The sequence below is a fragment of the Halichoerus grypus genome, chromosome 3, assembly GCF_964656455.1.
Source record: "Halichoerus grypus chromosome 3, mHalGry1.hap1.1, whole genome shotgun sequence".
Classification (NCBI taxonomy): Eukaryota; Metazoa; Chordata; class Mammalia; order Carnivora; family Phocidae; genus Halichoerus; species Halichoerus grypus.
Window position 1 is genome coordinate 194,561,943 of NC_135714.1, and position 25,664 is coordinate 194,587,606.

General features: G+C 40.0%; 1 protein-coding gene and 1 long non-coding RNA gene across 20 annotated transcripts in view; one reads left to right on the forward strand and one right to left on the reverse strand.

The window, feature by feature from the left end:
* Positions 1–25,664, reverse strand: part of TENM3 (teneurin transmembrane protein 3) — a 602,365-nt gene that overhangs the window by 98,695 nt on the left and 478,006 nt on the right. For all 18 annotated transcript variants that reach the window (XM_078069865.1, XM_078069864.1, XM_078069863.1 and 15 more), the window contains 6 exons: positions 17,832–18,046; positions 12,133–12,343; positions 11,591–11,692; positions 11,201–11,395; positions 9,816–10,016; positions 3,234–3,419 (listed from right to left, as the gene is read on the reverse strand). In XM_078069865.1, the coding sequence (XP_077925991.1) occupies positions 3,234–3,419; positions 9,816–10,016; positions 11,201–11,395; positions 11,591–11,692; positions 12,133–12,343; positions 17,832–18,046 (1,110 nt within the window). The remainder of the gene's footprint in view (positions 1–3,233; positions 3,420–9,815; positions 10,017–11,200; positions 11,396–11,590; positions 11,693–12,132; positions 12,344–17,831; positions 18,047–25,664) is intronic.
* On the forward strand, positions 4,522–8,784 carry LOC118532696 (uncharacterized). Of its 2 annotated transcripts, XR_004915858.2 has the most exons (4): positions 4,522–4,755; positions 5,000–5,261; positions 5,735–5,885; positions 6,897–8,784. It is a non-coding gene; the product is annotated as an uncharacterized LOC118532696 (long non-coding RNA). The 2 variants fall into 2 exon arrangements; XR_013446213.1 differs by lacking the exon at positions 5,000–5,261.

Below are 25,664 nucleotides of genomic sequence, written 5' to 3' on the forward strand. Positions count from 1 at the left end.
AAAAAGTAGATTTCCCTTTGCTGCATTTTCCATCTGCATGCACCACTAGTCAAAGCCTAATAACCCCAGAAAGGAGAAGGACTTGGGACAATGAACCTGAGGATTAGGGTGCCCAATTTGCTGAACACGTGATTCATAATGAGAGGAAAATATGAACACATTAATAAAAATACCAAGATGGAATATTTTCAGGTAGATAGGGTTTTTAGCGAACACTCTAAATTCACAGCCTATTTGACTATCAAAATGCCTATGAAAGCATGAACAGTTTATGAAGACAGTAAGACGACTAATGAAGAATATTCTTTGCTTTCTATTGGGAACTTTTGTTTGCTTCTAACTGTTTAATTTCTCCTCCATCTCTCTTTCAATTAACCTCCCTGTTTGTATTCAATGAGATGGCACATAATATGGAGAAAGAAAAAAAAATCTTGCTGATTTATGAGTGCTCTTTCACGAAGTGGCAGCTTCTTTCAGCCAGATGTGTAAGTGTTGAAACTGAGAGGAAATGCACAGAGCAGTATCTATCCCAAATGAGAAAATGTACTGTACTTTCCTGGGTTGTTTAAATCTGTGGCTCACAAAGGCCTCTTTTTAAATGGCCCCTTAGGCTTCACTGTGGACATATACACAGGTTGTAAATAGACAGAAACAAGTAATTGGATCCTTTGCAAGCTGAAACTTGGAATAAGTAGCTCTAATAGTATAGGAGAGCAAAACGGTGATCTGAGGTTCTCTACGTCTTTTAAAAGGTCCATTCTGAAGATTCATTTTTAAATGAAGCAGGTCCTTTATTTCCACATCGTTACTCATATGGAGTATAAGAGCAAGAAAATAAAATAAAACAATAGAAAATGGAATTGTTAACAACCACAGCAAGATATGCTAAGTTATCCAAAAAAGACCTGCTACTAACAAACATCCTATGTGTTCCCAGACAACTGAGAAGTTGTTCAAGAAGAGTTCATATGTGGGAAACTAACCATGTACTATTGTCATGGTCAGTGAGGACACCAACAGGATGATTTATTTAGTAACTATAGGTTGGCAAGTTAAATTTACCTATGGAAACTTTACAGCACACTTCTTGCTTTTCCAAGCTGTATATTCATGTGTTTGCTGTACTTCCTAGGATCCATACGGTCAAAAACATTCCCCCCTCCACCCGCCCCAGCTAGAATCAATTCATTTCTGATGGGTATGGGGGCGGTGGGGTCATACATAATTTGATGGAGTATGATTAGAGGTCTATTTGTCCTGCCCTGCCTCTGGTAATATGGGCATTCTGAGATTTGGGGCATGGAGCTGTTTGGTCTCAGGGGCGCTGCATTATCCTCTCTATGTCCACAGAAAGATACACAGACTGTGGCTGTCAACTTTTTCTGTTTTCCTGGAGTTCACAAGTGTGGTTCACATAAACAACAGGCAGCCACTGCCCTAGACTCCTGTCTTAAAGAGTAGAGGAGGGGAAAGCCGTAACAAACTCGTGGGGATGAGCACTCTGCGAGTGCCAGGAATATGTGCATTTGCAGGTTTCCCCTGTGGGAACCCTACGCTTCCTGGATGTAAGGCGGTAAGCTCCCATTCAACAGTGAGACCCTACGGACGGTTCCCAGGTAAGAGTTAACACAACATGGCTGACCTGCAGAAGTCTGCGGGGCTGGCTGTCGGCTGGCATCTGGAAAATTGGATGTTCTCTACAATGACAAGGTGATTTTGCCTACCGGGAGAATCTTCTCCTCGGAGAATCTGGAATTTTGGTGGCTGTGGCTGACAGAGGCTCCTTCTTTGAGCAGCCCTAATAAAAAGCTCAGCCTCAAATGGGCTTCCCTCAGCAGAAGCATGTGTTCCTTGCACACATGTTGGTATAGTTCACTGTGGGAGAAACGTACATGCTCCACGTGACCTCTCTTGGTGAGAGAGAAAGAACACAGGAAGCCTGTGCATGGATTTCTCCAAACACCACCTGATGGGTCTTCTCCCTTTCTGATAACTATTATAGTCATGAGCACAAGCGCCCTGAGTCTGTGAGCCCTCCTGTGGATCATCACATGTGGGAGTAGGGGGCATCACCACCCTTAAAACAGATGCCAGGAATGTCACTAAGATGGGAAAGGACCTTACTTGAAGTTCTGTAAAGACTGTGACAATTTATAAGATGTATGTGATTTCAGCTTTCCCATGAAAAAATTCCTAGCTAGCCAGTTCCTGTAAGCAGGAGAGTAAAGTACATAATACTCAGAGCTGCACTGGAAGAAGAAATCTTTTCAGATAGTGAGACTCCCTCCAACAGCTTTATCAAATTATACCCTATGGACATAAAACACCATACCTCAGATTGTGAAATTTTTGTGGGACTGTGCCATTTATAATGGACATTGTACACTTTCACGGAAGTAAGGTAGACATTGGCTACTTACGTTTGTTATATTTTAATTTCAGTGACTCAAATAGTAAAAAACAAAGGCACTGAATACCCTGAAAATATGGTACTGTGTATGTTCTGGACACTTCTGCATCCATGCTAACTACCGTTTTTGTACCAACATTCTGATCTTAAACACTTGCTTGTTTTATTTAACCTACGGACTTTCACCAACATCGTATCTGAAGAAGTGTTAGCATATAACTTTAAGAACATCTAGGCTTGTGCATTTCATTCTATTTTATTTCCTGTGCTACTACAAAATAAAGTCATAAAAAAATCAAACATCTTTTTTGAAAGACTCAAATATATCGACAGGTGCTAAGGTGTGTGGTGCTCGAATCTAGAGAAGCCAAAAAGGCCCCCTAGGTGGCATCTATTTTAAAGTAAAAAATATTGCGGTTATGCAACGGCCCTATGGAACACCGAAAAATAATAGTCAGTGAAAGCGTCTGTTTAAGAAATGAAATCATCCTCGGGTGAGTCCATTTTTGTGGCCATCACAAAACAGTGAGTAAAAAATCCTTACACTTCCTGCTCGTGACATATGCGCGGGAAAAGAACCGAACTGCCTGTGCAACATGATGGTCTCACTTGAAAACACAATTCCTTTTTAAGAAAGACGAGTGAAAATTAATGAGAGGAAATCAGCTTTGTCCAAGCGGGGGTCAAACGGCCAGCAACCCGAGCGCTCCCCTCCCCGCCGCCCCCCACCCCCCGGGATGCGCGCGCTGGGCGGCCGGGGGGCGGGGCCTGCCGCCGCCCCCCCCCGGATACGCGCGCCGGGCGGCCGGGGGGCGGGGCCTACCGATGGTGCAGTGCTCGCCGTTCCAGCCCTGGCTGCATTCGCACTTGCCGTCCTTGCAAGTTCCATGCTCGGCGCAGCGCGGGTGGCAGGCCCTCTGACTGCAGGCGGCGCCGGTCCAGCCCTCTTCACAGCGACACGTGCCCCCCATGCACACTCCGTGCGAGCCGCAGTCCACCGAACAGATTTCTGCATTGAACAGAGGAAGCAGAGCACGAAGGGCAGGGCAGAGGGGGCGGGGGGGGGGGGGCAGGGGAGTGAGAAGGGGCGTGAATCAGAAGGACTGCATCTTCAACTCAACAGAACCGTTTTGAAAAATAAATAAAAAGTATTTATAGACTCAGTACATGTTAGCATCGACTCGTAAGAATTATACATGGTCAAAGTTTACTTTGTCAGTCATTTAATTTCAAATGCCGCTGTGATTGTGCATGAAATACACAAGAGAATTTTGTTGTAATTCCCTCTGTTTACACACACACACACACACACAGGCGACTAACAAAACAACACATGATTCATAAGGAGAGGAAAATACACACGTAATTTATCTGAGAATATCTTTTGGCAGCCCAGGACACATGCACACATACAAACACACACATCAAGTTCATATAAAATTAATAAAATATTTCAGTGTCTAAGCATGTCCGGTATTTAACAGGAGTTGGGTTTCACCCTTATAGCAAGAATTGCAAAGGGGTTATTTCTACTCCTAATGTTTAAATTTCTAAACTACTCAGAAACTTTTAATTAAAAAGAATCTTTTGTAGTACCCACTTCGGCTTGCTTCTGACGCACACACATGCTGGTTAAATAAAAGAAATCGTTGTTTTTCCTATTCAGTAAATTCGTACTGTGGACAGATACACACCACAGTAGAAAACCAGTTTAAAAATATAAGTAACTACTGACTTTGTCATTGGAAAAAGTAGGTTTTTCAGGTACTCGAATGGACTAAAAGCACAAGTGACCAAAGGACTTCAAAACCCTAACAATAGGTTCGATCTTTAAAAAGAGTTCCGAAGGTATTTTATATTTTACTTTTTACATATAAAGTTAAATAAAATCAACTGCCTCTTTTTTCTACAATTGTAAGACCATTGCTTGGTTTCGGTTTCCTTGCAAAAAATAAAAACGCTGAACGATAAAAACCTGAAAGCATTTCTAACAAACAGAAGATGGACTGCAGCCTTGTTTTTACATGAAAAAACAGTAACTGTTTATGTAGTCACATGCTCCTGTTTTCCCTACTCACTGCCCAAGTAACATTTCTCAGACACCTTCATTCTGCTGCTCAGTCCTGCAGAATTTTAAACCCGGAATCAAGGCACTGTGAGAGTTGTAACATTTCTTATAAACAACAGCCAGGACTATTAACTGGAAGAGAGTGGTCTATGTTTTTTCATGCCACATTTTCCATCTCGTTTGAATTAAATTTTTGATTAAGAGATCCAAGATGGTGATTAACTTCAGACGAACAGAACGTCAACTCAGCTCCAGAAGAGAGAGGTTTCTTTCTGAGGTACCCCTTTTATTCAATCTAATCAATTTTTCATTAGGGTGAAGGTGTTTATCAGCGTTTAGCACACTAGCTTTGAGCAAGGTGCGTCAATCTTTGTAATGAACTTATTAATTAGAGTTAATTTAATTGAAGTGGAATTGAAGGGCTAATTAATGGACAAACTGCTGATGAAGATAGAGGAAAGCTCTGTTGCTTTTAAACCTATAAACTTTCTGATGGAAATAATTCATTTCTTCTCTTTTAGCAGCTTAACCAAATGTTTCTGCAGGTGTAGAATCTACTCTTATTGAATTTGGATATCTGAAGGTCATTTTTACAACAACAAAAGAGGCAGCTGGTAAAGTGTTTTGCTTTGGGATTCAGTTAGGTAGAAATTCCCAATAATGCTGCTAATAAACTTTCCAGCCACAAATATAAGTCACCAACAGTGTTTTTGTAAACTTCAAATGACAGCTGTGAGACATGCAGATAAATTTCAGGCACATGAACCGGGATATTTTCACAGGGTGAGTATATGCATATTTGATATCTTTACTAATAATTCTAAGTAAGTTTTCTGTCTTTTTGCAGCTACTAGCAAAATTTAATAAAGTCTTTTTTTCCCTGTGCTTAATTGGTTTCTTCCAAAAAGACTACTGTATTCATTATTCAACTCTCTATATTGAGAGTTTAATATATGTTTTTCTGCTTTGCACTGGGTGTGTAAAGATGAATAGGATGAAGATCTTTGCCCACTATGTCTAAGTGTCATTTTGTTTACACGTAAATTTAGATTTTCAACTGGCAAAGTAATTATATTGGCATGAAAAATAATCAGTCTAATGTAAAATAATGATAGGTGATTTTGGCAGCCAGTTTAATTTTTTATTTAACATCTATACCTTTTTTTTTTTTTTTTTGCCATTCATGGCAATATCATTTTATGAAGAAGCCTGAATTATCTTTTTAAATTTTATTTTATCTTTTAAATTTTTTTAAGTAATCTTTATATCCAACGGAGGGCTCAGACTCACAACCCCGAGATCAAGAGTTGCATACTCTATTGACTGAGCCAGCCAGGTGGCCCAAGGCTGAATTATCTTTTGAGCTACCGTATCAATTACAAAAATATCCTTTATAAAATAATTCAGGTAATGTATTAAATAACGTTATATGAAACAAAAAGGGTTGTTTCATTATTTCTTTCCTACTCTGATAATTGTGGGAGACAAATTAGAATGGCAATATTTCAAACCAGTATTATTTTACAGCTAGTATTATTATGCTTATTTTACTGATGAAGGCATAAGAGACCTGAACCAAGGAGCTTTACTATAAAAATAATTATATCTATAAACACTAATTGGATTTTTTTGGTGGGATGTATTTTTTAGTACAGAAGCCAGAAAGGGAAATAAAAACTCAACAGAAATAATTAAATGCCTATTCTGATGCTTGTGATGATAAAATACATTTTTAAGAACAGAGGACAAAACAAGTTAATGTGTTACTTAAATAATGCCTTGCACCTGTGCTTGGTAATGCTGGGTGGTGATGATTTCCAAGAACTCTTTGGTGGGGCATTCAAGGTCCTCTATAATCCCACCGCTCAGTTTTTGTTTTCACTCTCATTTGTCCTGTACATATTATTTGCTCTATGGGTCATGAATTTTCTAACCAGTTTCTAGTTCTCCAAACTATGTGAATCAACTCGTATTTCTATGAAGCAGTAACAAGCATAAACCTGTCTGCCTCCAAAAATGTATGGCCAAAAGCTGAGGGAGGTAGAGGAAAGGGAAGGAAGAGAGGGAAGGAGGGAGGGGATGAGGGAGGAGGCAGAGGATGAGGGAGGAGGGTGGGGAGGAAGAGAGGGAGGGAGACAGGGAGGAAGACAGGGAGATGGAGGAGGGAACGAAGCAGAGGGAGGAAGTTAGGGAGGAAGGAAGGGAGGGAGAGAAGAGGGAGGGGGAGAGGGGGAGGGAAAGAGAGAGGGAGGGAAGGAGACTGGGAGGAAGGAGGGAGGAGGGAAGGAGGGAAGGAAAAAGAAGGGAGGGGGAAGGATGGAGGGAAGGAGGGAAGAAGGGAAGGGGGGAGGGAGGGGCAATGAGAGTGATTATGTAAGGAAGAAAGTGCATCACTTGTCCCTTTGTCCCTTTACCTAGAGTATCTACTTGGGGCTTCAACAGAAGTGTTTCATCAATATTACAACTTAGCCTATACAAGACTGTCTCTAGTGTGGGCTTCCAGGATTCAGTCTGTCGCCGGTGAAGAATGGCACACAAATCTGTCATGCTGATGATGATTCACGGGGTAGCAGTCATGTCATCCAAGTTTCTCAAGTGCCAGGAAAGAGTGATTTGTAAAAATTACTAGTCTTTTTTTTTTTCTTCTTAAAATAAGCATGTTAATTCACTGCTTAGCGGGATTTCTCTTGGGTTAATGCCATTAGGCTATACTAATAGATGAAATAATTTGCATTTCATAAATTTCACAATTGGAGGAACTGTAACCAAGCAGTACTTTCATGTGGAAGTACTCCTCTGAATCAATGGAGACAAACTGTAAAGGCTAAAATTGCCTTTAGGATTCTACCACCATAACTATGACTACCATCACCGTCACTATTAATGGATAATACTTATCAAGTACTTGCCATGTATAAGGCACTATTCTAAGTGCTTTTCACATATTAACTCATTTCCATCCTTATGACGATTGTATAAGGTAGTACTATTGTCGTCCCCATGTTACAGGGAAAGAAACTGAGGCACAAAGAAGCATTTTAAATAGCTGATCGAATGCCATAGACCTAGGCCAACCCAAGACCTGAACCCAGGCTCCAGATTTCCTGCTCTTAACCACTTGGTTGCAAACAGGGCTTCAGGGAAGAAGGCAATCAGTGCGGATGGGATGAAGAATAGACAGCCCCCTTCCCTGAAGCCAAGGCTTACGCAGAATGTTTTTATTTACTCAACAGTGTTAACAAGGCCTGTCCTTTTGCATTCTCCTTTCCTCCCCTCCCCTCCTCTCCCTCTTCTGTTTCTCCTCCTCCTCCACTTTCCCATACAGAAGGCATCCTCTCCTCCGTGTCTCACCATCACCTACCCTGCATCCTGCCTCGCCGCTCACCCCTTCCCTGCCTTCTCCAGAGCCATTACCACTGCCCCATCCCACCCTGGTTGCAGACATTCAGCTCTTCGCACCAACTCCTGTGCTGTCTCTTCAGCAAGCTCTGTCTAGTCCTCCTTTAAAATGGCCCTCAGATTTATTCTTTTCATGTCTACAAACTCCAGAGGAATTCACGCTCTCAGCACTTCACACTCTGGGAAAGCTCTCAAACTTGCCTCCCAGCCATCAAATTCCGACTAGTCACCCTCTCTGACACAGAATCAATTGGGGAGTTTGCACATCCTGTTCTCATCACACTGGTGGGCACACATCGTCATGACGAGTGGATTCTCCATTGTCTGAACCATCATTGCTAAGCTGCGTCCCTCAGAACTGGGTGCAACCCAACCTTTGCCTCCAAATACCTTTCCTTTCTTCTCCCGTGTAGAGAACACTATTCTCACAGTTGTATCTTTGTCAATGGTAGTTGTCGTAGCAGTAAAAATCGTAGGGGTGGAGGTGGCAGCTATATTTGGAATTTATTCTGGACTAAGTGTTGTACTAAGCACTTGATATACATTCATTCAAGCAATTCCCAAGGCATCTCTGTAAAGGATGTCTTGATTAAATCCATTTAACAGATGGGTAAACTAAAACATACAGTAGTCTGCCTAAGTTTACACAGCTGTTAAATAGTAGAGGTTGGATATGAACCCAAGCATCTAATCTCAGGGTCTATGCTCTGAAGTACTTTCTCATCCTGTTCCCTGAGTCAGAAAATACCTCCTCCCATCCCCACACTAACTGCCATCTTTAAAAGAAGGCAACGTATGTGAATCAAACTCTCCTTGAAAACTTCCAATGTGCATTGAGGCTGGAGCATTCCTCTGAACGCTGGTTGTATTTACATATTATTCCATGTAATATGCAATAAAAGATTAAACTGGGATGTGTTGGTTTCTAAGTATTTCATGTGTGTTCAATCTCATCTCCCCAATTAAACTGTCATCTTCTAGATTAGAACAGCACCTTTCCACACTGTGGGACTAATGTGGTCATGGAGTTAATTCATGGGATACAACCAGCATTAAAAAAAAAATAGAATATACTTGGAAGAAAGTATCAGTGTGTACCACTTTGTAAAGCTTTGTTTCAGTTATGTGAGTGTATATGTATGCATAGTAGGTCACAATGTAAAACTATTTGAGGCTGTGGGTCACGGTCTGCCTTCGGCTCAGGTCATGATCCCAGGGTCCTGGGATCGAGCCCCGCATCGGGCTCCCTGCTCCACGGGAGGCCTGCTTCTCCCTCTCCCACTCCCCCTGCTTGTGTTCCCTCTCTCGCTGTATCTCTCTCTCTCTGTCAAATAAAAAAAAAAAAATTGAAAGCAAAAATTCGAAAGCCGCTATCCTAGAGGGTAAGAATGATTCATTATTCTTTATTCTTACGGGGCTCATCCATGCACAGAGCTGGCTGCTCAATAACGAACTGACTGAAAAAAAATTACTACCTGCCATTTTTATTACAATCATACTATCATAATTAAAAAAAAATCAGTGTCGGACCGTTTTGTACATCATAATATCTATATATGTATACTCTATTGTGATCCCATTTAGCCTTATGGTGGCAAATACTTTTTTAATTGAGGCTTCTCTGTTATGAGATAATGTGCATTTTTCAATCCCCAAGCTCTACACAGGCCTTGAGAGTTAGGAAGACAGAGTATTCTGCACAAATGAAATATTATTCCTTACCATGCTACCACAGGAGAAATTTTAATGACAAATTGACCTAGCCTACTCCTTCTTACAAGGCAACGGAATTTCATTATTTTTAACATTTATTTCTATAAATCATAACTTTAATAAAATCTATATTAAGTTTAATAAGTGTGTTTTTAAAATTAAAGTATCTTAATCTTTAGCTACACAATATTAAGCACGCAATCGCCCTGCACTTATGCACCTTACCATTTGAGCAGTCTGGGCCAGTCCAGTTAGGGTCACAGGTGCAGGACCCGCTCTCCTGAAGATACGTTCCATGACCAGAACACTGGTCTGGACACATGGTCTTCACTAGTTCACAATTGCTACCACCCCACCCTGGACTGCAGTGACATTCCCCGTGGATACAAACACCGTGATTGGAACATCCGGGGTCCAGACAGTCGGCTGGAGAGTAGAGAGAAAAGAGAACAATTTCACAATTAAATCTAGAAGATGTCACACATACACATTGCACGCAGGATAAAGAATTAAATCCCAGTCTAATGTATATGAAAATTCTGGAGACTCAACTATTTACCTACTATTTTCAAGAACCTGTTTCTGGAAACGCAAAGAATCATACAATACAGCATTAAGGATCAAGCCATTCAGGTAATGGTGACTCTTGCAAGGATTTGGAATTTTCACGAATTGCACACACATAAGCTCCTGAGATTTCAGACTATTGCTCTCTGTTCTGCTTAATCAGACAGTAATAAGTATTGGCTTCTCTGTAACAAAATTGTATCAGCTGACCTAATCCATAACCACTGAATCCTGACAGCTGTATGGGACTCTCAAACTGTTTGAGAAATAAATGAGTTGCATACTCTCTATCCTTCTTAATTCACTTTAATGTGCTTTAGATGACGAGATTTAATTTAGCAATTTGACTCAATAAAACTTTACACTTGTAGGGTCAATGGCCTGAAAATTTAATTCCAGAGACTTAATTGCATTATTTTCTGTGTGCAGATCAATAAAGTCAATTTGATTGAAGAACGGAAATGGTGTTTTTCTGCTTTTGGAAAAAACAATTCAACTGCACTTTACAGTATAGCATCTTGACTATCACCATTACATACAGTTATGCAATAAGCCCACGGCGTACTTTTTTCCACTAGTATATTACGCGATATATAGTACCTCTTTCTAGGGATGCCAAAATGCTAGACTTACAAGCTGGCATCAATGTGAAAAACTGTAAAAAAAAAAAAAACCCAAAAAACAAAACCAACAACAACAACAAAAAACCCCAAACAAAACAAACCCAAAAAAGCAAAGATAACAAAACAACAAAACGAAACAACAGTCCACTGTTAGTTTCGAGGCACAAATGTTTGCTTCCTTCCTCAGAGTGGAAAAAAAAAAAAAAAAGATTCACAGGACTGAAAGCCGAGGGGCTCTCTGGCATTTGTGTTTTTTATTAGTTAAAATGTTAACAAAATGATGCATCTGTCTAAGCATGGAAATCAAAGTTACTTTCACGAGGAGGCACATGAAAAGATGCATCTGCCAAAGTGAAGATTAGAGAGATAATCTCTCTCTGAAGAGAAGCACAGACCTCTGCATACACTGGCACAGTTTACCTTCTTCACAATTTTCTCCTTTGTATCCCGAGTTGCAAGCGCAAGAGCCCATGATGCAGATCCCACGCCCCCCGCACTGCGGGTCAATGCACTGCGTGGTGGGCACGTCGCACTCGGTGCCCTTCCAGCCGCTGAAGCAGAGACAGCGGCCCTTGGAGTACTGCCCGTTGCCACTACACAACACGGGACAGGCTGCTGTGAAATAAAACACGACAGAGGGATTAACGGCCACGTTCTCAGGCGACAGCCCCAGAGCAAGGCGATGCGTCGCTGGAACAGGGAGTTTGCCGGTTTTCTCCCCTTTCCTTTCTTGTCTGGCTGGTTTTCGGCATTACTCGTGTTTCTATGGCTTATTTATACCGGCTTAAGAAAAGGCTCTAACTCGCATACCTCTGGAACAATCCGGACCTAAAAATCCCGGAAAACAATGGCAAGTTCCAGAAACACACTCTCCATTTCCATGGCAATTTCGGGGGCATTCCACCACAGACTCTGAAGAAAAGAGAGAGAAGGAACACTTATGGTCTGGCCTGCTTCTCGCACAAGGTAAACTGTGTCACTTTGATCGTTTTAGCTCCGCACGGAAGGAGTGATGGATGGCCCGCTCCATCACCAAAATTAAAATAAAAAGGATTCATTTGCATCAGATTATTCGAGTAGTAAAAAGCAAAGCACTGCCATCTCAAATGCAGATGTTTTTAAGTGTTTTCAAGATGCAGCGTCCTCCAAGATACTTGCAAAGAACAGGTTCTCCCAATGCTTCACGGTAGGTCACATATGCATAAATAAACGATTTAAAAATATGTCTCGTTTTACCTCAGGCTTTATCACCCTCGGAATCACTCCAAATTGGTGAAGACAACCGAGCTTCCATTCAACACACTGTTTAGGCTGCAGCCCGGGAAAAAGATGCTTTTGAAGACCATTCTTACCTATGACGATGGTATTAAAGGACACCTGCTCCGCATTTTTCCCGTCATTGTAAAAAGCCAGATGCCAGATTCCAGAATCCAAGTACTGGATAAAGCCAGCCTCGTGCAGACTGACGGATCTCGCCTGCCGCCCTGCTCTCTCGGGCTCCAGCAGGTTCCGCTGCTCTCTCGCAATCAACCTGCTGCCATCCAGGAGCTCGACAAAGTCATACTGGGGGCAGGACAAGTACAGATGTTTAGTGCTCAGCCACATTGCGGTTGTAGCTGCTTCTCACTTCATTCATTCATTCATTCATTCATTGTTCCAACGTCTCCCCTCTGCTCTGATACAAAGTCAGTTTCCAGGGTTAGAGCTAAGCCTTGCAACTGATACAGAGTTTGATGAGTGCAAGGCCATGTGTGGATACAACCACGAGCCTGTAACATTTCAAACATGGCAACCTAATCCTAGACCAGGAGATCATCTCTTCGGGTCATCTCCTACTTAATCCCTGTGTGGTAACAACTATCACTGATAAGTACTCTGTGTCAGGATCATACTGAATCCTTGTGGCCACCCTTCTAGGATGGTGTTGATATTTCCACCGTAAAGATGGAAGAAACCAACCCTTGAGGAGCTTGAGGAGGGTTCGATACCTCATAAGCGGTGGAGTTGGTTTGTGAGAAAGCTCAGGTCTTTCCAACCACCCACCGTGCTCCTCTCTGTGACCCTGATGTTACCATCCCAGGCACCATGGAGAAATCCGTGGCTTTGTCCTCAGTTATGGTGAAACTAAAAACCGGTATCAAGACGCTGGTACATCTCTTATCGGAAGTCCAAAAAATTCAACAATGGATGGGTTCTGAAGGGATGACAGTAAGAGCAGCTACGCCCAATTATTATTATGAAGTCAACGTCATTAAGCTTAAGTTTTGGTTTAGTAAGATTAATCATGAACATTGGGTAGCTAGAAGAACTGGAGCATTTAAAGATAATTAGATAATTAAAAATATGGAGGGTGACTGGTAAGAGTAAAGTTCTGTAACCAGAGATAACGCAGTGAGTTTGGAAGACACTGCAAAGACTTTCCAACATGGTTTTAATAAACTTGTTGGATAAAAGTTCCTTAAACTTTTGTTTGAGTTTTAAATCACTAAGTGATTCAGTTGCTTTAGACTCTTATCCAGTTTCACTTTATTCCTGAGGGTGAAAAATACACCACAGTGCAATATATATAATGTTACAGCACTATCTACGTGAATTACCAATATTCTACTTTCTGATAGATTTCTGAAATGGAATTTCATCAGAGCTCTGTTTGAAGAGAAGTTTATTATATGAATCCCTTAATACAACCAAACTGGAATAAAATCAGCCATTGGGATTCTGAGATTCATGATTAAATGTGTCGCCACTGTACTGATCAGACCTCTAACGTTACTACTGGACAGAATTTAGAATATCTAATTCAGTTTCCAACATATTAAAATTTTTATTTAAATGTAAAAGCATTTTTTGTTATTTTTTTTGTGTGTGTGTAGTAAAACTACCTCATGACATCACGCAGCTGTGAGAAATACACACAAAAAGCCATAAGTTGGTTAGCATTCAATAACTTTTTTTCATTTCTATCTTACAAGGATGAAAATAATCACTGGCGTGGATATTTAACCTGCAAATTTTTCACTGGAATTGTATTCCAAAATTATCAGAGGAAAATGAATGCAGCACTTTCTAAAGGTGCCTGTATCTCAAATAAGCGATTCGTTTTCTCATCAGATTTAAATATTTATATTAGCATGGCAAGGAGGCAAGGAAAAGTTTCTTTTATGGCTCCTTTGCATATAAACATTTTTCTCCTCTGACATTAAACTCAGTAGCTGAAAGATTGAAAGGGAGGAAATTTTGAGTTTTAACTGGTCTTTCAAGCTCATACTCATAGTCACCACCTTCATTCGTAGGAATCACCATTTGCATCACACCCTGAACAATAAAATGAGGTTGGAGTTGCTGGGCATGGAGGGGGGTGGTGGTGGGCGGGAGGCCACAGTTGCTGAGAATCTGCCTAGGCTCTTCTGTAGGGCATTTCACACATGCCTTCAGGAGGGTTATTCAAATACCTAAAGACAAGTCCTCTACTTAACACTAAGCCTATGTCTACAAAAAGTAAACAAATTATACGGAACAAAAACTTTTCATAACTGTTGTTCTCAGGGTGTAAAGTAAAAAGCAATCACTTATGAACAAACTTGGGCTACTGGCTTAACTCTGTAATACCTATTCATAAGATGGAGACATGGAATTTTTTTTTTTTTTTTTGTGAGGGCAAGCCTTAGGATCTTATGCTATTTTTAGGATAACATTCAGTCTCACCACTTCGGGGAAGTGATCATGAAACAAGGTTAGACTTGATAAAGCTATCCTCCTGGTTCATTTCTGAGCAGTTAGATTATCCATATGCTCAATTTAATTCAGTTATTAAGAGGATGAGAACTAGGGCACCTGGGTGGCTCAGGTCATGATTTCAGGGTTCTGGAATCAGGCCCTGCATTGGGCTCCCTGCTCAGTAGGGAGCCTACTTCTCCCTCTCCCTCTGCCCCCCACTCATGCTTGCTCTCTTTCTCTCTCAAACAAATAAATAAAATCTTTTAAAAAAAGGATGAGAACTCAGAATCTATGAATACTTAACTGTATTTCCTTTTAAATATTGGAGAGAGAGAGAGTACAAGCAAGGGGAGGGGCAGAGCGAAAAGCAGACTCCCCACTGAGCAGGGAGCCCGATGAGGGACTCAATCCCAGGATCCTGAGATCATGACCTGAGCTGAAGGCAGATGCTTAACTGACTGAGCCACCCAGGTGTCCCATTAACTGTATTTTTAAATAAACTTTTTGGTGGTGGCATGGTCTTGCTGTAAATCATTGGCACATAGAGGAGGAAGAGATTTTAGGCATCATCTGATCCAACGATTTCATTTTCTGGACAAAAAGAGGTGCAGAGAAGTGAAGTGATTTTTCAAGGTCACAAGGTCAAAGAGTGGTAGGGGTGTATGCTTCCAGAGCTCAGGTCTCCAGCTACCATTCTGAAACAGCCTTCATGCAAACGTACTTAAATGATACAGCATTAAATTAAAATGTACTTAAATGAGAAGTATTAAATTGCTTCTTTAGGCTTCTAACTGTCCAGGAGAATGAACTGGGCATCAGGGAGAAGAAAGTCAATTGATTCCTTGGCAACAATCAAATGGACAGTTTTATAAAGGGTCACAAAGACTTTTAAAACTCAAGTGACTATTCTGAATGGATGGCCAATTTTAATTATTTCAGGTTGATTTATTTAATGTTCCCCAGAAATAGAGAAATGTTCAATTTGGGCTGCTTTATAGCATATTTCATGTTTAAACACTGAACTCAGAAATAGTTGTTTGCTCTGCTGATCTTGAATAAACCAGAGGAAGGAACCCTAATAACTGTGGAGCTTCAGAAAACGCGTAACCTGGTTAAACACATATATTGTGGTAGAAAGGAAAAGTGGATATTATGTATACTGTATTTAAATACCAGAAGAATTATGGGAAAACCTGAAACTGCACTTTTTACTTCCCTAATCTCATATGGATATATAACTTGGAAAAGAGTCAACCCTAAATCTTTAAATAAATCTTTAAAGTACACAACAATTTTCTTTTGAAATTATTTTCTGGAATTTATAGGTTCTATGCTCACTGTTGTGCTTATTAGCTTTGGAGGTATATTTCTTCAGTTATGTATATGGTTCCAATGAAAAAATATATTTTTTTCTATTTCACCAGACTATTGATATAAATGCAATCTCTCTGCTTTCAGTGAAGTTAGAGAGATCCACTTCCATTTAAGTCAATCTGGTTATTATATCATACTCTGTGTTGTCACCTACAGCGTAAACTGGTGTCAAACATAACTGTAATAAAAAATTTAAATTGGACACTAGTACACAATGGGGAGTATTTATTTATTTATTTTTTAAGATTTTTAAAATTTATTTAACAGGGAGGGAGAGAGAGAGAGAGAGAGCACAAGCAGGGGGAGTGGCAGGCAGAGGGAGAAGCAGGCTTCCCGCTGAGCAAGGAGCCTGATGCGGAACTCAATCCCAGGACCCTGGGATCATGCATGACCTGAGCAGAAGGCAGATGCTTAACCAACTGAGCCATGCAGGTGCCCCCACAATGGGGAGTATTTAATATGCAAGGATCAAAGGCATTTACTTTAATAATGTAGATATGAAAAAATGTTATCAGAAAAATGAATGTACCAAAGCATGACATTCAAAAATTTCATAGCTATGTAATTTATATATGCATATGAAACTTTCCCTGATCTACAATGACATAAGAGAAAGCATGTTCAAAGTTTCTTACTCCTCTTTCTCTGAAGATACGATTCTTTTATTGATATATGATCAATTTTTCTTCATAACTTATATTCCTAGGTTATAGAAAAAGAATTTCTCACAAAATTACATACTCTAAAGCATACATGAAAATCCTCCAGTCCTCATCTCATAAATCAAATTAAAATCTGCATGAAATTCTATGGGTACATAAACTGGTTATCAAGTATAACTTTAGGTTCATCCAACTGTCAATGTTAATTAACCATCTATTACATTTGTGGAATTCCTGTGTTGACTAATATAATAGTTGACCCTAGGAAAGTCTGAGCTCCAAATTTATAGTAGGTAATTTAAATAATTTCTCTTAGACATAATGGGACCTCTTTTATTTTTTTATTTTTGAGATTTTATTTATTTATTTGAGAGAGAGAGAGAAAGAGAGAGCTGAAGCAGGGTGAGGGAGAGGCAGAGGGAGAGTGAGAAGCAGATTCTCTGCTAAGCAGGGAGCCTGACATGGGGCCCGATCCCAGGACCTTGAGATCATGACCCGAGTGGAAGGCAGATGCCCAACTGACTAAGCCACCCAGGCGCCCCAAAAATGGGACCTCTTTTAAACCACAATTTCCAACTTACATACCCTGATCCAGTATTAGATTATGAAAAAGCCTATAGAATTACTGATAGCAGCTCTCTGTGACTGTTACTGTGACATAATTTTCATGCAAGCAGATTGACTTTAAAGTTCCTTGAATGCATGACTGAAGGGTATTTGAATTGTTTTGAGTACCCCACTTAGATGATCACCCTTGGTTATATATGAAAGTTCTCTTGCCTCTTTGAGGAATTGTGGCTTGAGTTGATAAAAGTTCATGTCATCCTCTTTATGTTTATGTTCTCATAATTTCTTTACTAACAGTAAGTCTGGCATTAAGTAGAAAAAATACAATATGTTTTCAACTCCATGAATACAATGTTTGAGATGAAAATACTATGCATCTATTACATGAAAGGAATAAGATCCTCTGAAATCCTCACAGAATCTTTGTAGAACACTTGGAAAATCCATGATGTTTTCCTAGGTGTTCAGATGATGTTCGATATTCATTTAGTTACTCACAAATTTTAGTACATTTTAATCCATCAATAACAATTAACCCAAGTCAGGAAGAAAATGCCGTTCTTCTACTAATTCGAAAACCTCAAGTGTAACCTACATTCAAAATTCTTTTCACTGTAAAAGATCAATATGAAAGTGGTCCAACAGTTAAACAGCTGAACTTAAGAAACAGAATAACTTTAAAAATGCAAACTAGCAGTTTCCTTTTTATTGACAACAAAGCCTACTTTTACCTGAGTATGGGAAGGTGGTAAGCCTTTTCGGCCATATACTCCAATCAATGCATCCTTCTGAAGAGAGATATTGAATTTAAGAAACTGTGGCTGATCAATAAAAAGCTGTGATCTCCAGAAGATCCCAGGAGGAACCTCTTGAATTGCTCTTCGGCCAATATCAAGTTCTCCAGAATCTATGGTGTTATTTTCTTGTGTAAATCCACCTAATTTTCCTGAATGGAAGAGATCCATCGAAAAACAATGAAAAAGTAAAACAACAACAACAACAACAACAACAAACAATACCCCCCAAAAGCCTCAAACAACAAAACAGCTTTCCTTTCAAAAAGTTCTTTTCACTAAATGCTCAGGCATTCCATCTTCTGAAAAATGAAATGCTCTCATATAATTTTCACTTTAAAAGCTTTTTTGTGAGCTACTGTTGTTCAATGAATTCTGATTTAGCCTTTAAGATATTTAAGTAAAAATTCTCTGACTTCCCCCAAGGTATGCCTATTACTGAAACTCTTTTCACACCTACAGTCTTTCTTGATCACTTGAAACGCAATTATCTTACAAATATATGTCTTGTTATTTCTTGGGAGAGATTAAGTCTGTTACTAATCAGTCCTTCTAAACGTACCATAGCACTGCAAAGTGTAAATTAAGGCAGAATGGATTATGGAGATTTCTAAATCAATCTTCAAGCAAACAACAAAACCAATCAATGGCACAGATTCACGTAGTTCCCTCTGAACTCTACATTAGAATGAATAAGAACTCAGATGCTGGAAAGGAGGCAGAGAAGGGGGAGTGGGGACATTATGCCGGGGAGGGAAGGAGGAGTAAGTTCAAATTCTCACAAAGATATTCAAGTAGGCTGCCATAACCTTTTTCTTTTGACCCTGACCTCAAATTCACTCACAGCCTCACCAAGCATACCTGCATTACCCCTTTCAATGACCTTCAACCAAGGAACACAACCTCTCTCCTCCCTGAGTCTCTGCCACCTCCTGGTTTTAGGAAACAGATCCAAGACTCATATTTTTGGGTATGGTTTTCCCCTCCTTCCCTCTTTGCTAAGGTTCTTTCTCAGCGGTCTGAAAGGGCACTTGATAGAGGAGGTTTTACAATTTGTGTTAAATAGAAATAAAACCACATTGTCTTTTATTCAGAAAAGGCCCAGGAAGGCTGAGGGACAGGATGAAACTGGAAAATTATCCTCTATCCATTCAAACTATTTAAAGTCACAAAGATGACTTACTACGATTTTTCTTTTAAAAAATATTAATCTGAATATTCATTCAAGTATTACATAATATTACATAATATCTATTACATAATAGCCTCCAGAGAAGTTGTCAACTCAGACTTGTGAACTATCTTACTTTAATGATAGAAGGAGAGAGTCTTCTATGAAAAGTTATTAGTTTAACACTGAGTCCATTTTTGAGCATTTACCAGGGACACAGGACTACAGGTGATAGAAATATAAACCAAAGAACAGAATCTTAGAGATTATATGAGTATCTAACCTGGCTTCCATGGTTTCTGCCATCAAGCAACTAATTATGTGGTTGGGAAGACAACACCGTGAACCTAATGAACTAATGACAATCTAAAACCATATACAGTTAGGTCATATGATAATATAAAAACTCAGATGCTGAAGGAAGGTGATATCACTGTAGGCTGGTGGTTGAAAGATTTCACAGAAGTGTTAAAGTCTGAGGTAAACTTTGAAGGACAGGTAGGGTACAGTTTTTGAGTTGGAGTAAACATTCTGATTAAAAATATGGGAGCGTAGGGGTGCCTGGGTGGCTCAGTCAGTTAAGTGTCCGACTCTTGATTTCAGCTCAGGTCATGATCTCGGGGTGGTAAGATCAAGCCCCACGTCAGGCTCTGTGCTCAGCAGGGAGGCTGCTTGAGATTCTCTCTCTCTCTCTCTCTCTCTCTCTCTCCTTCTCCCTCTGCCCCTCCCCCATCTCTCTCTCTCTCGCAAATAAATAAATATTTAAAAAAAACCATGGACGTGTAATCGGATATGTGTTACAGTGATGGTGAACAGAGAGATCCGTTTGGCTAGAAAGGAAGTTAAGAAAACTGGTTTTGGAGTCAAACTGGGTTTGAATCCGGCTCTGTCAATAACTGGCTGTGTGCTCTTAAGGAAGATATTAAATATCTGGTTCTAAACCTCATCTGTAAAATGGGGGTGATAATAATGCAATCGCAGAACTATTGTAAGAATTACATAAGGCATTATACATAAAGCATTTGGCTGTCAGTATATACTGAGATGGTAACAGGTTTGTCATGGGAGTAACGGAAGATACGGCTAGAAAGGGAGAATGAGATCAGCTTGTGGAAGGCCCCGAATGCCAGCTTAAAGAGTTTGGTCTCCAAAATGAACAGACATTTCTCCAAAGGCATCCAGATGGCCAACAGACACATGAAAAGATGCTCAACATCACATACCATCAGGGAAATGCAAATCAAAACTACAATGCCTCAAAGTTGTCAGACTGGCTAAAATCGACAATGCTAGAAACAACAGATGTTGGCGAGGATTTGGAGAAGAAGGTGCCCTGTGCACTGTGGGTGGGAATGCAAACTGGTGTAGCCACTGTGGAAGACAGTATGGAGGTTCCTCAAAAAGTTAAAAATAAAACCATACTATGATCCAGTAATCACACTACTATTTACCCAAAGAATACAAAAACAGTAATTCAAAGGGATACATGCACCCCTACGTTTACTGCAGCCAAGTTATGGAAGTGGTCCAAGTGTCCATTGACAGATGAATGGATAAAGAAGATGTGGTATATATACACAATGGAATTATTAATCAGCCATAAAAATAATGACATCTTGCCATTTACAATGATGTGGATGGAGCTAGAGAGTATAATGCTAAGTGAAATAAGTCAGTCAGAGAAAGACAAATACCATATGATTTCACTCATATGTGAAATTTAAGAAACAAAACAAGTGAGTAGGGTTGAAAAAGAAAGAGAGAGAGGGAAACAAACCAAGAAACAGACTCTTAACTACAGAGAACAAACTGATGGTTACCTGAGGGGAGGTGGGTGGGGGATGGGTGAAATAGGTGATGGGGATTAAGGGGGGGCACTTGTGATGAGCACAGGGTGATGTATGGAAGTGATGATTCACTATATTGTACTCCTGAAACTCATATTATGCTGTATGCTAGAATTGAAATAAAAACTTAAAAAATCGATACTTGAAGTTGACTTAATATGGGTAAATTGTACTTCAGTGCCATAAAAGCATTTACTTTTCCTATGTTGTGTGGTGTATGCATGTGTGTGTGTGTGTGTGGGCACATGCACACACACGTGTTTATAATCAGGAGAAACAGAATTCCGGATTACTAAGGTAAGTGTCTTGTGATCACAGATGAGTATGGCAGATATCCAAGTTATGCCCACTGGGGTCTAGAATAATTCACAATAAATTCACGCTTATAGATAAATGTGAAGTTTGAGGGAGAGTATATTACTTGTAAATGCTGGGGATTGTCTTCTACCTGGCCTACCATATCCTACAATGACAAGTGAACCTTTGGTTGCAAAGGAATTATAAGGTAAAGGAAGACCATCTGGCTAAAGGTGAAATGAAGTCATATTCAAGGACATTAAAGGCATACAGTAGTCCTGTTTATCCCTGGTTTCACTTTCTGTTGTTTAAGTTACCTGCTGTCAACTGTGGTCGGAAGGCAGATGATCCTCCTTCTGACGTATCCTCAGAAGGCTAATAGGAGCCTCACACTACATCACAATGCCTACATCATTCACCTCACTTCATCTCTCCACAGAGGCATTTTACCTCACCCCATATTACCACAGAAAGAAGGGTGAGTAAGGAGAGTAAGATATTCTGAGAGAGAGAGACCACATTCGCATAACTTTTATTTTACTGTATTGTAACTGTTCTTTTTTATGGTTAGTTATTGTTAACTTCTTATTGCACCTAATTTATAAATTAAACTTTATCATGGGTATGTACGCATAGGAAAAAACACAGTACATAGAAAGTTTGGTAGGATCCATGGTTTAGGCATCCACTGGGGGTCTTCGGACACATGCTCTTGCAGGTAAGGGGGTCTACCATAGTGAGAAGCCTGGAAGTAGAGACACAAGACAGGATATGGTTGCCAGAACCCAGGTATGAGGCAGGAGGGGGCTGTACAAGAAAGCTTAACAAAAAGTCATTATTTCCAGTCCCACCTCCTCTTTTTCTCTTGATGTCCATAACCATGGCAGTGATTAACACATCAGCTACCGGGTCTGTTTTTCTTTAACTAATAATTTAGTAATATGATATGCTCTAGGGAATAAAAATTAAAAACTGGGTTATAGCAATCCTTGTAATTTTTTTTATGTATCAGCTCACAGATTATAAACTACATCATTCACTGAAATATCAAATATTTATTTACGATAGTAATACATATTCATTCTAGCGAAATTAGAACATAGAGCTAAATACAAAGATAAAAACATATAATCTGACCACCCAGAGATTATGTTCATTTCCTCTCTAATCAGACATCATTCTTTATTCATAGAAAATTTTAAATACCTGAGGCCAAATTTTACTTTACATTTTGGATGTTTCTCTGCACTTAGCACCTACATATGTCGTAAGTTAGCTTTTTTTCTTTTTAAAGATTTTATTTATTTATTTGAGAGAGAGAGAGACAGCATGAGAGGGGAGAGGATCAGAGGGAGAAGCAGGCTCCCCGCCAAGCCGGGAGCCTGATGTGGGACTCGATCCCAGGACTCCGGGATCATGACCTGAGCTGAAGGCAGACGCTTAACCATCTGAACCACCCAGGCGCCCCTCCCCCCTTTTTTTGTTTTGGAGAGGGAGGAAGAAAGTGGGGAGAGAGAGAATCTTAAGCAGGCTCCACACTCAGCGCGGAGGACACGGGACTTGATCTCACAAACCTGAGATCATGACCTGAGCTGAAATCAAGAGTCAGTTGCTTAACCGACTGAGCCACCCAGGGGCCCCCATAAATTAGTTTTTAATGAAAAGATTCAAGAGGGCGGAAAGAGAAATGGAACTAACTTTACTGAAAGCCTATGATATGTCAGGTAGTTTCACCTATTTTATCTGTTTTGAATTTCAAAAAAAACTCCATGAGATTGATATTATTTTGAGATGAAGAGACTAAGGCTCAGAGAAGTAAATTATTTGCCCAAAGTGAGTGGTAGAGTCAAGATTCAAAGTGAGGTCTGCAAAACTCCAAAACTATGTGTCTTACATAGTCATCAGTAAAATCTTCATTTTTTTATTAAAAAAAAATTTTATTTTAAATTACTAAGTTTTGAGTGTGTCTAATTCATATAAAATCAGATGTGGTAAAACCCATCGAACCACACTAGAGAATCTGCTTGGCTTTCAATTTTAGGATATACAGTTATAGGTTTTTCTATACTTATTTTTTAAAAGATTTTATTTATTTATTTGAGCGAGCGAGAGAGAGCAAGCGCACTAATGAGCGGGGTGGGGGGAGGGTTAGAGGGAGAGGGAGAAGCAGGCTCCCCGCTGAGCAGGGAGCCTGACACGGGGCTCGATCCTAGGACCCTGAGGTCACCACCCGAGCTGAAGGCAGAAGCTTAACCAACTGAGCCACCCAGGTGCCCCTATACTTATTTTTATTAGAAGAAATGACCAGTTCTTATGAAATAAAAACTGCCATGGATAGTATAACATGATATTCCTTGAGTAATAATTTATACTAAATTCCTAACAGGTTTTTGTCTTTTGGTTGACTTCCACATGAAACTATTTTTAAAATACTGAATAAAGTAGTAGTCCTTTTTCCCACGAAGATTGGTTTGTATACGTGTCATATTTAAATATGGAAATGGCTCATATTTGGACTCATTCGTCAAGTTCGTACATCACTAAGGCTATCATCATACTTTATTAATAAGTTCTATTGTTACTTTCCAAGGCTTATGTGATTTAATCTACTCAATGGTGTTGATCCTATGCAGTGCTGCTATAAAGCGTTTTTAGCAGCTTTAATAGCATACCTGTGCTTTGAATGCTCATAAGCATAAAATGGTGCTCATCACAGAATTTTTTTTCCCCCAACCATCATCTTGGCCCAAGCATTAGCTGTGGAAATAGTAATCAAGTTGTGACTTGCAGGGTTTCAGGTTTTGCTTTGTTGCTTTCTCTATATACTGATTTCAAGGGGTTAAGATTTTTCTCACAGAAATGATATGTGTGTGTACCATTGTGTCAATATGTGTGTTTACTTAACCAATTAGTCCCACAGCAATTAAACAGGTGGCTCTTTTTCACAAAGAAGGTTCTTTCATTTGTAAAACAAAAGAACCAAGGTTGATTGGATGTGCTTGAATGGGGGCAATAGTAGTTGAGATAATTGTTTTCTTGTCTCCCTGTAATGAAAAAGACTGACTAATCATAACATCACAGCATCTCAGAGTTCAAGTGCCCATGGAAGTCATTTACTCCAGGAGTCTTTAAGTAAGAGGACCCATAGACCTAGGTATGAAGACTATGTGAAGACTTCTTTTCCCTCCCTTCCGTCCGTCCATCCTTCCTTCCTTCCTTCCTTCCTTCCTCCTTCCTTCCTTCCTTCCTTCCTTCCTTCCTTCCTTCCTTCCTTCCTTCCTTCCTTCCTTCCTTCCTTCCGTTCCTTCCCTCCCTCCCTCCCTCCCTCCATACTTTTTTTGGGAAGATTTTCAATGAGAAAAGGAGTAGTCTGCTTTAAGGAAAGTAATTTCTAGAACCTCAATAATTTCCATATGTAGACTCTCTTTACAACAGAAGGGCATACCTCTCACATATTCAGAATCTTACTATGACACACTGTCTTGAGCATAAAGCTTCTAATGTGGGGCACCTGGGTGGCTCGGTCGTTAAGCGTCTGCCTTCGGCTCAGGTCATGATCCCAGGGTCCTGGGATCAAGCCCTGCATCCGGCTCCCTGCTCCGCAGGAAGCCTGCCTCTCCCTCTCCCACTCCCCCTGTTTGTGTTCCCTCTCTCGCTGTGTCTCTGTCAAATAAATAAATAAAACCTTTTAAAAAAAATAAAGCTTCTAATGTGCCAAACAAAGGCAAAATTGAAAGTATTTTTGTCGGTGAAGCCTCCTTTATTTGAGACACCATAAAAAAACCCAAGTTAGGGCTTCAGTGTTTTTCCCTGTCTTGCATGTATTTCTATCAAGGCCAAAGTGTGGCATTAAGAACTGGAATATTGGGCGCCTGGGTGGCTCACTTGGTTAAGCAACTGCCTTCGGCTCAGATCATGATTCTGGAGTCCCGGGATCGAGTCCCGCATCAGGCTCCCTGCTCGGCGGGGGGTCTGCTTCTCCCTCTGACCCTTCCCCTCTCATGCTCTCTGTCTCCCATTCTCTCTCTCAGATAAATAAATAAAATCTTTAAAAAAAAAAAAAAGAACTGGAATATTTAAGACTGTTGTTAGGTTTTGAAGTCTGATACATCAAGAGGGAGAGAGAACAAGTTTATTTGGTGACCTCATTATCCATCCCAACCACTGGCAGAGAATGCTCTTCACTGGCAGAAAAGTTTCATGACTATGAAGACAACATCCGTGAGGTAAGAAATATTAAGGCAGTGATGCCTTATTCGATCCAACTGCCAAACTCATGACAAGGATCTGTGCTCTGTCTCTCTACTATCGCCTTAGAGTAGGAATTCAGAACTGTGATGATTGTGACAAAATGTATTATTACTTTATTTGAACTGAAGAAGTAAGTCAGACTTTTTCTGACAGAAAGTTTCACTTTAATGAGTCCTAGCTCTGCCAGTAAATTATATAGTATTT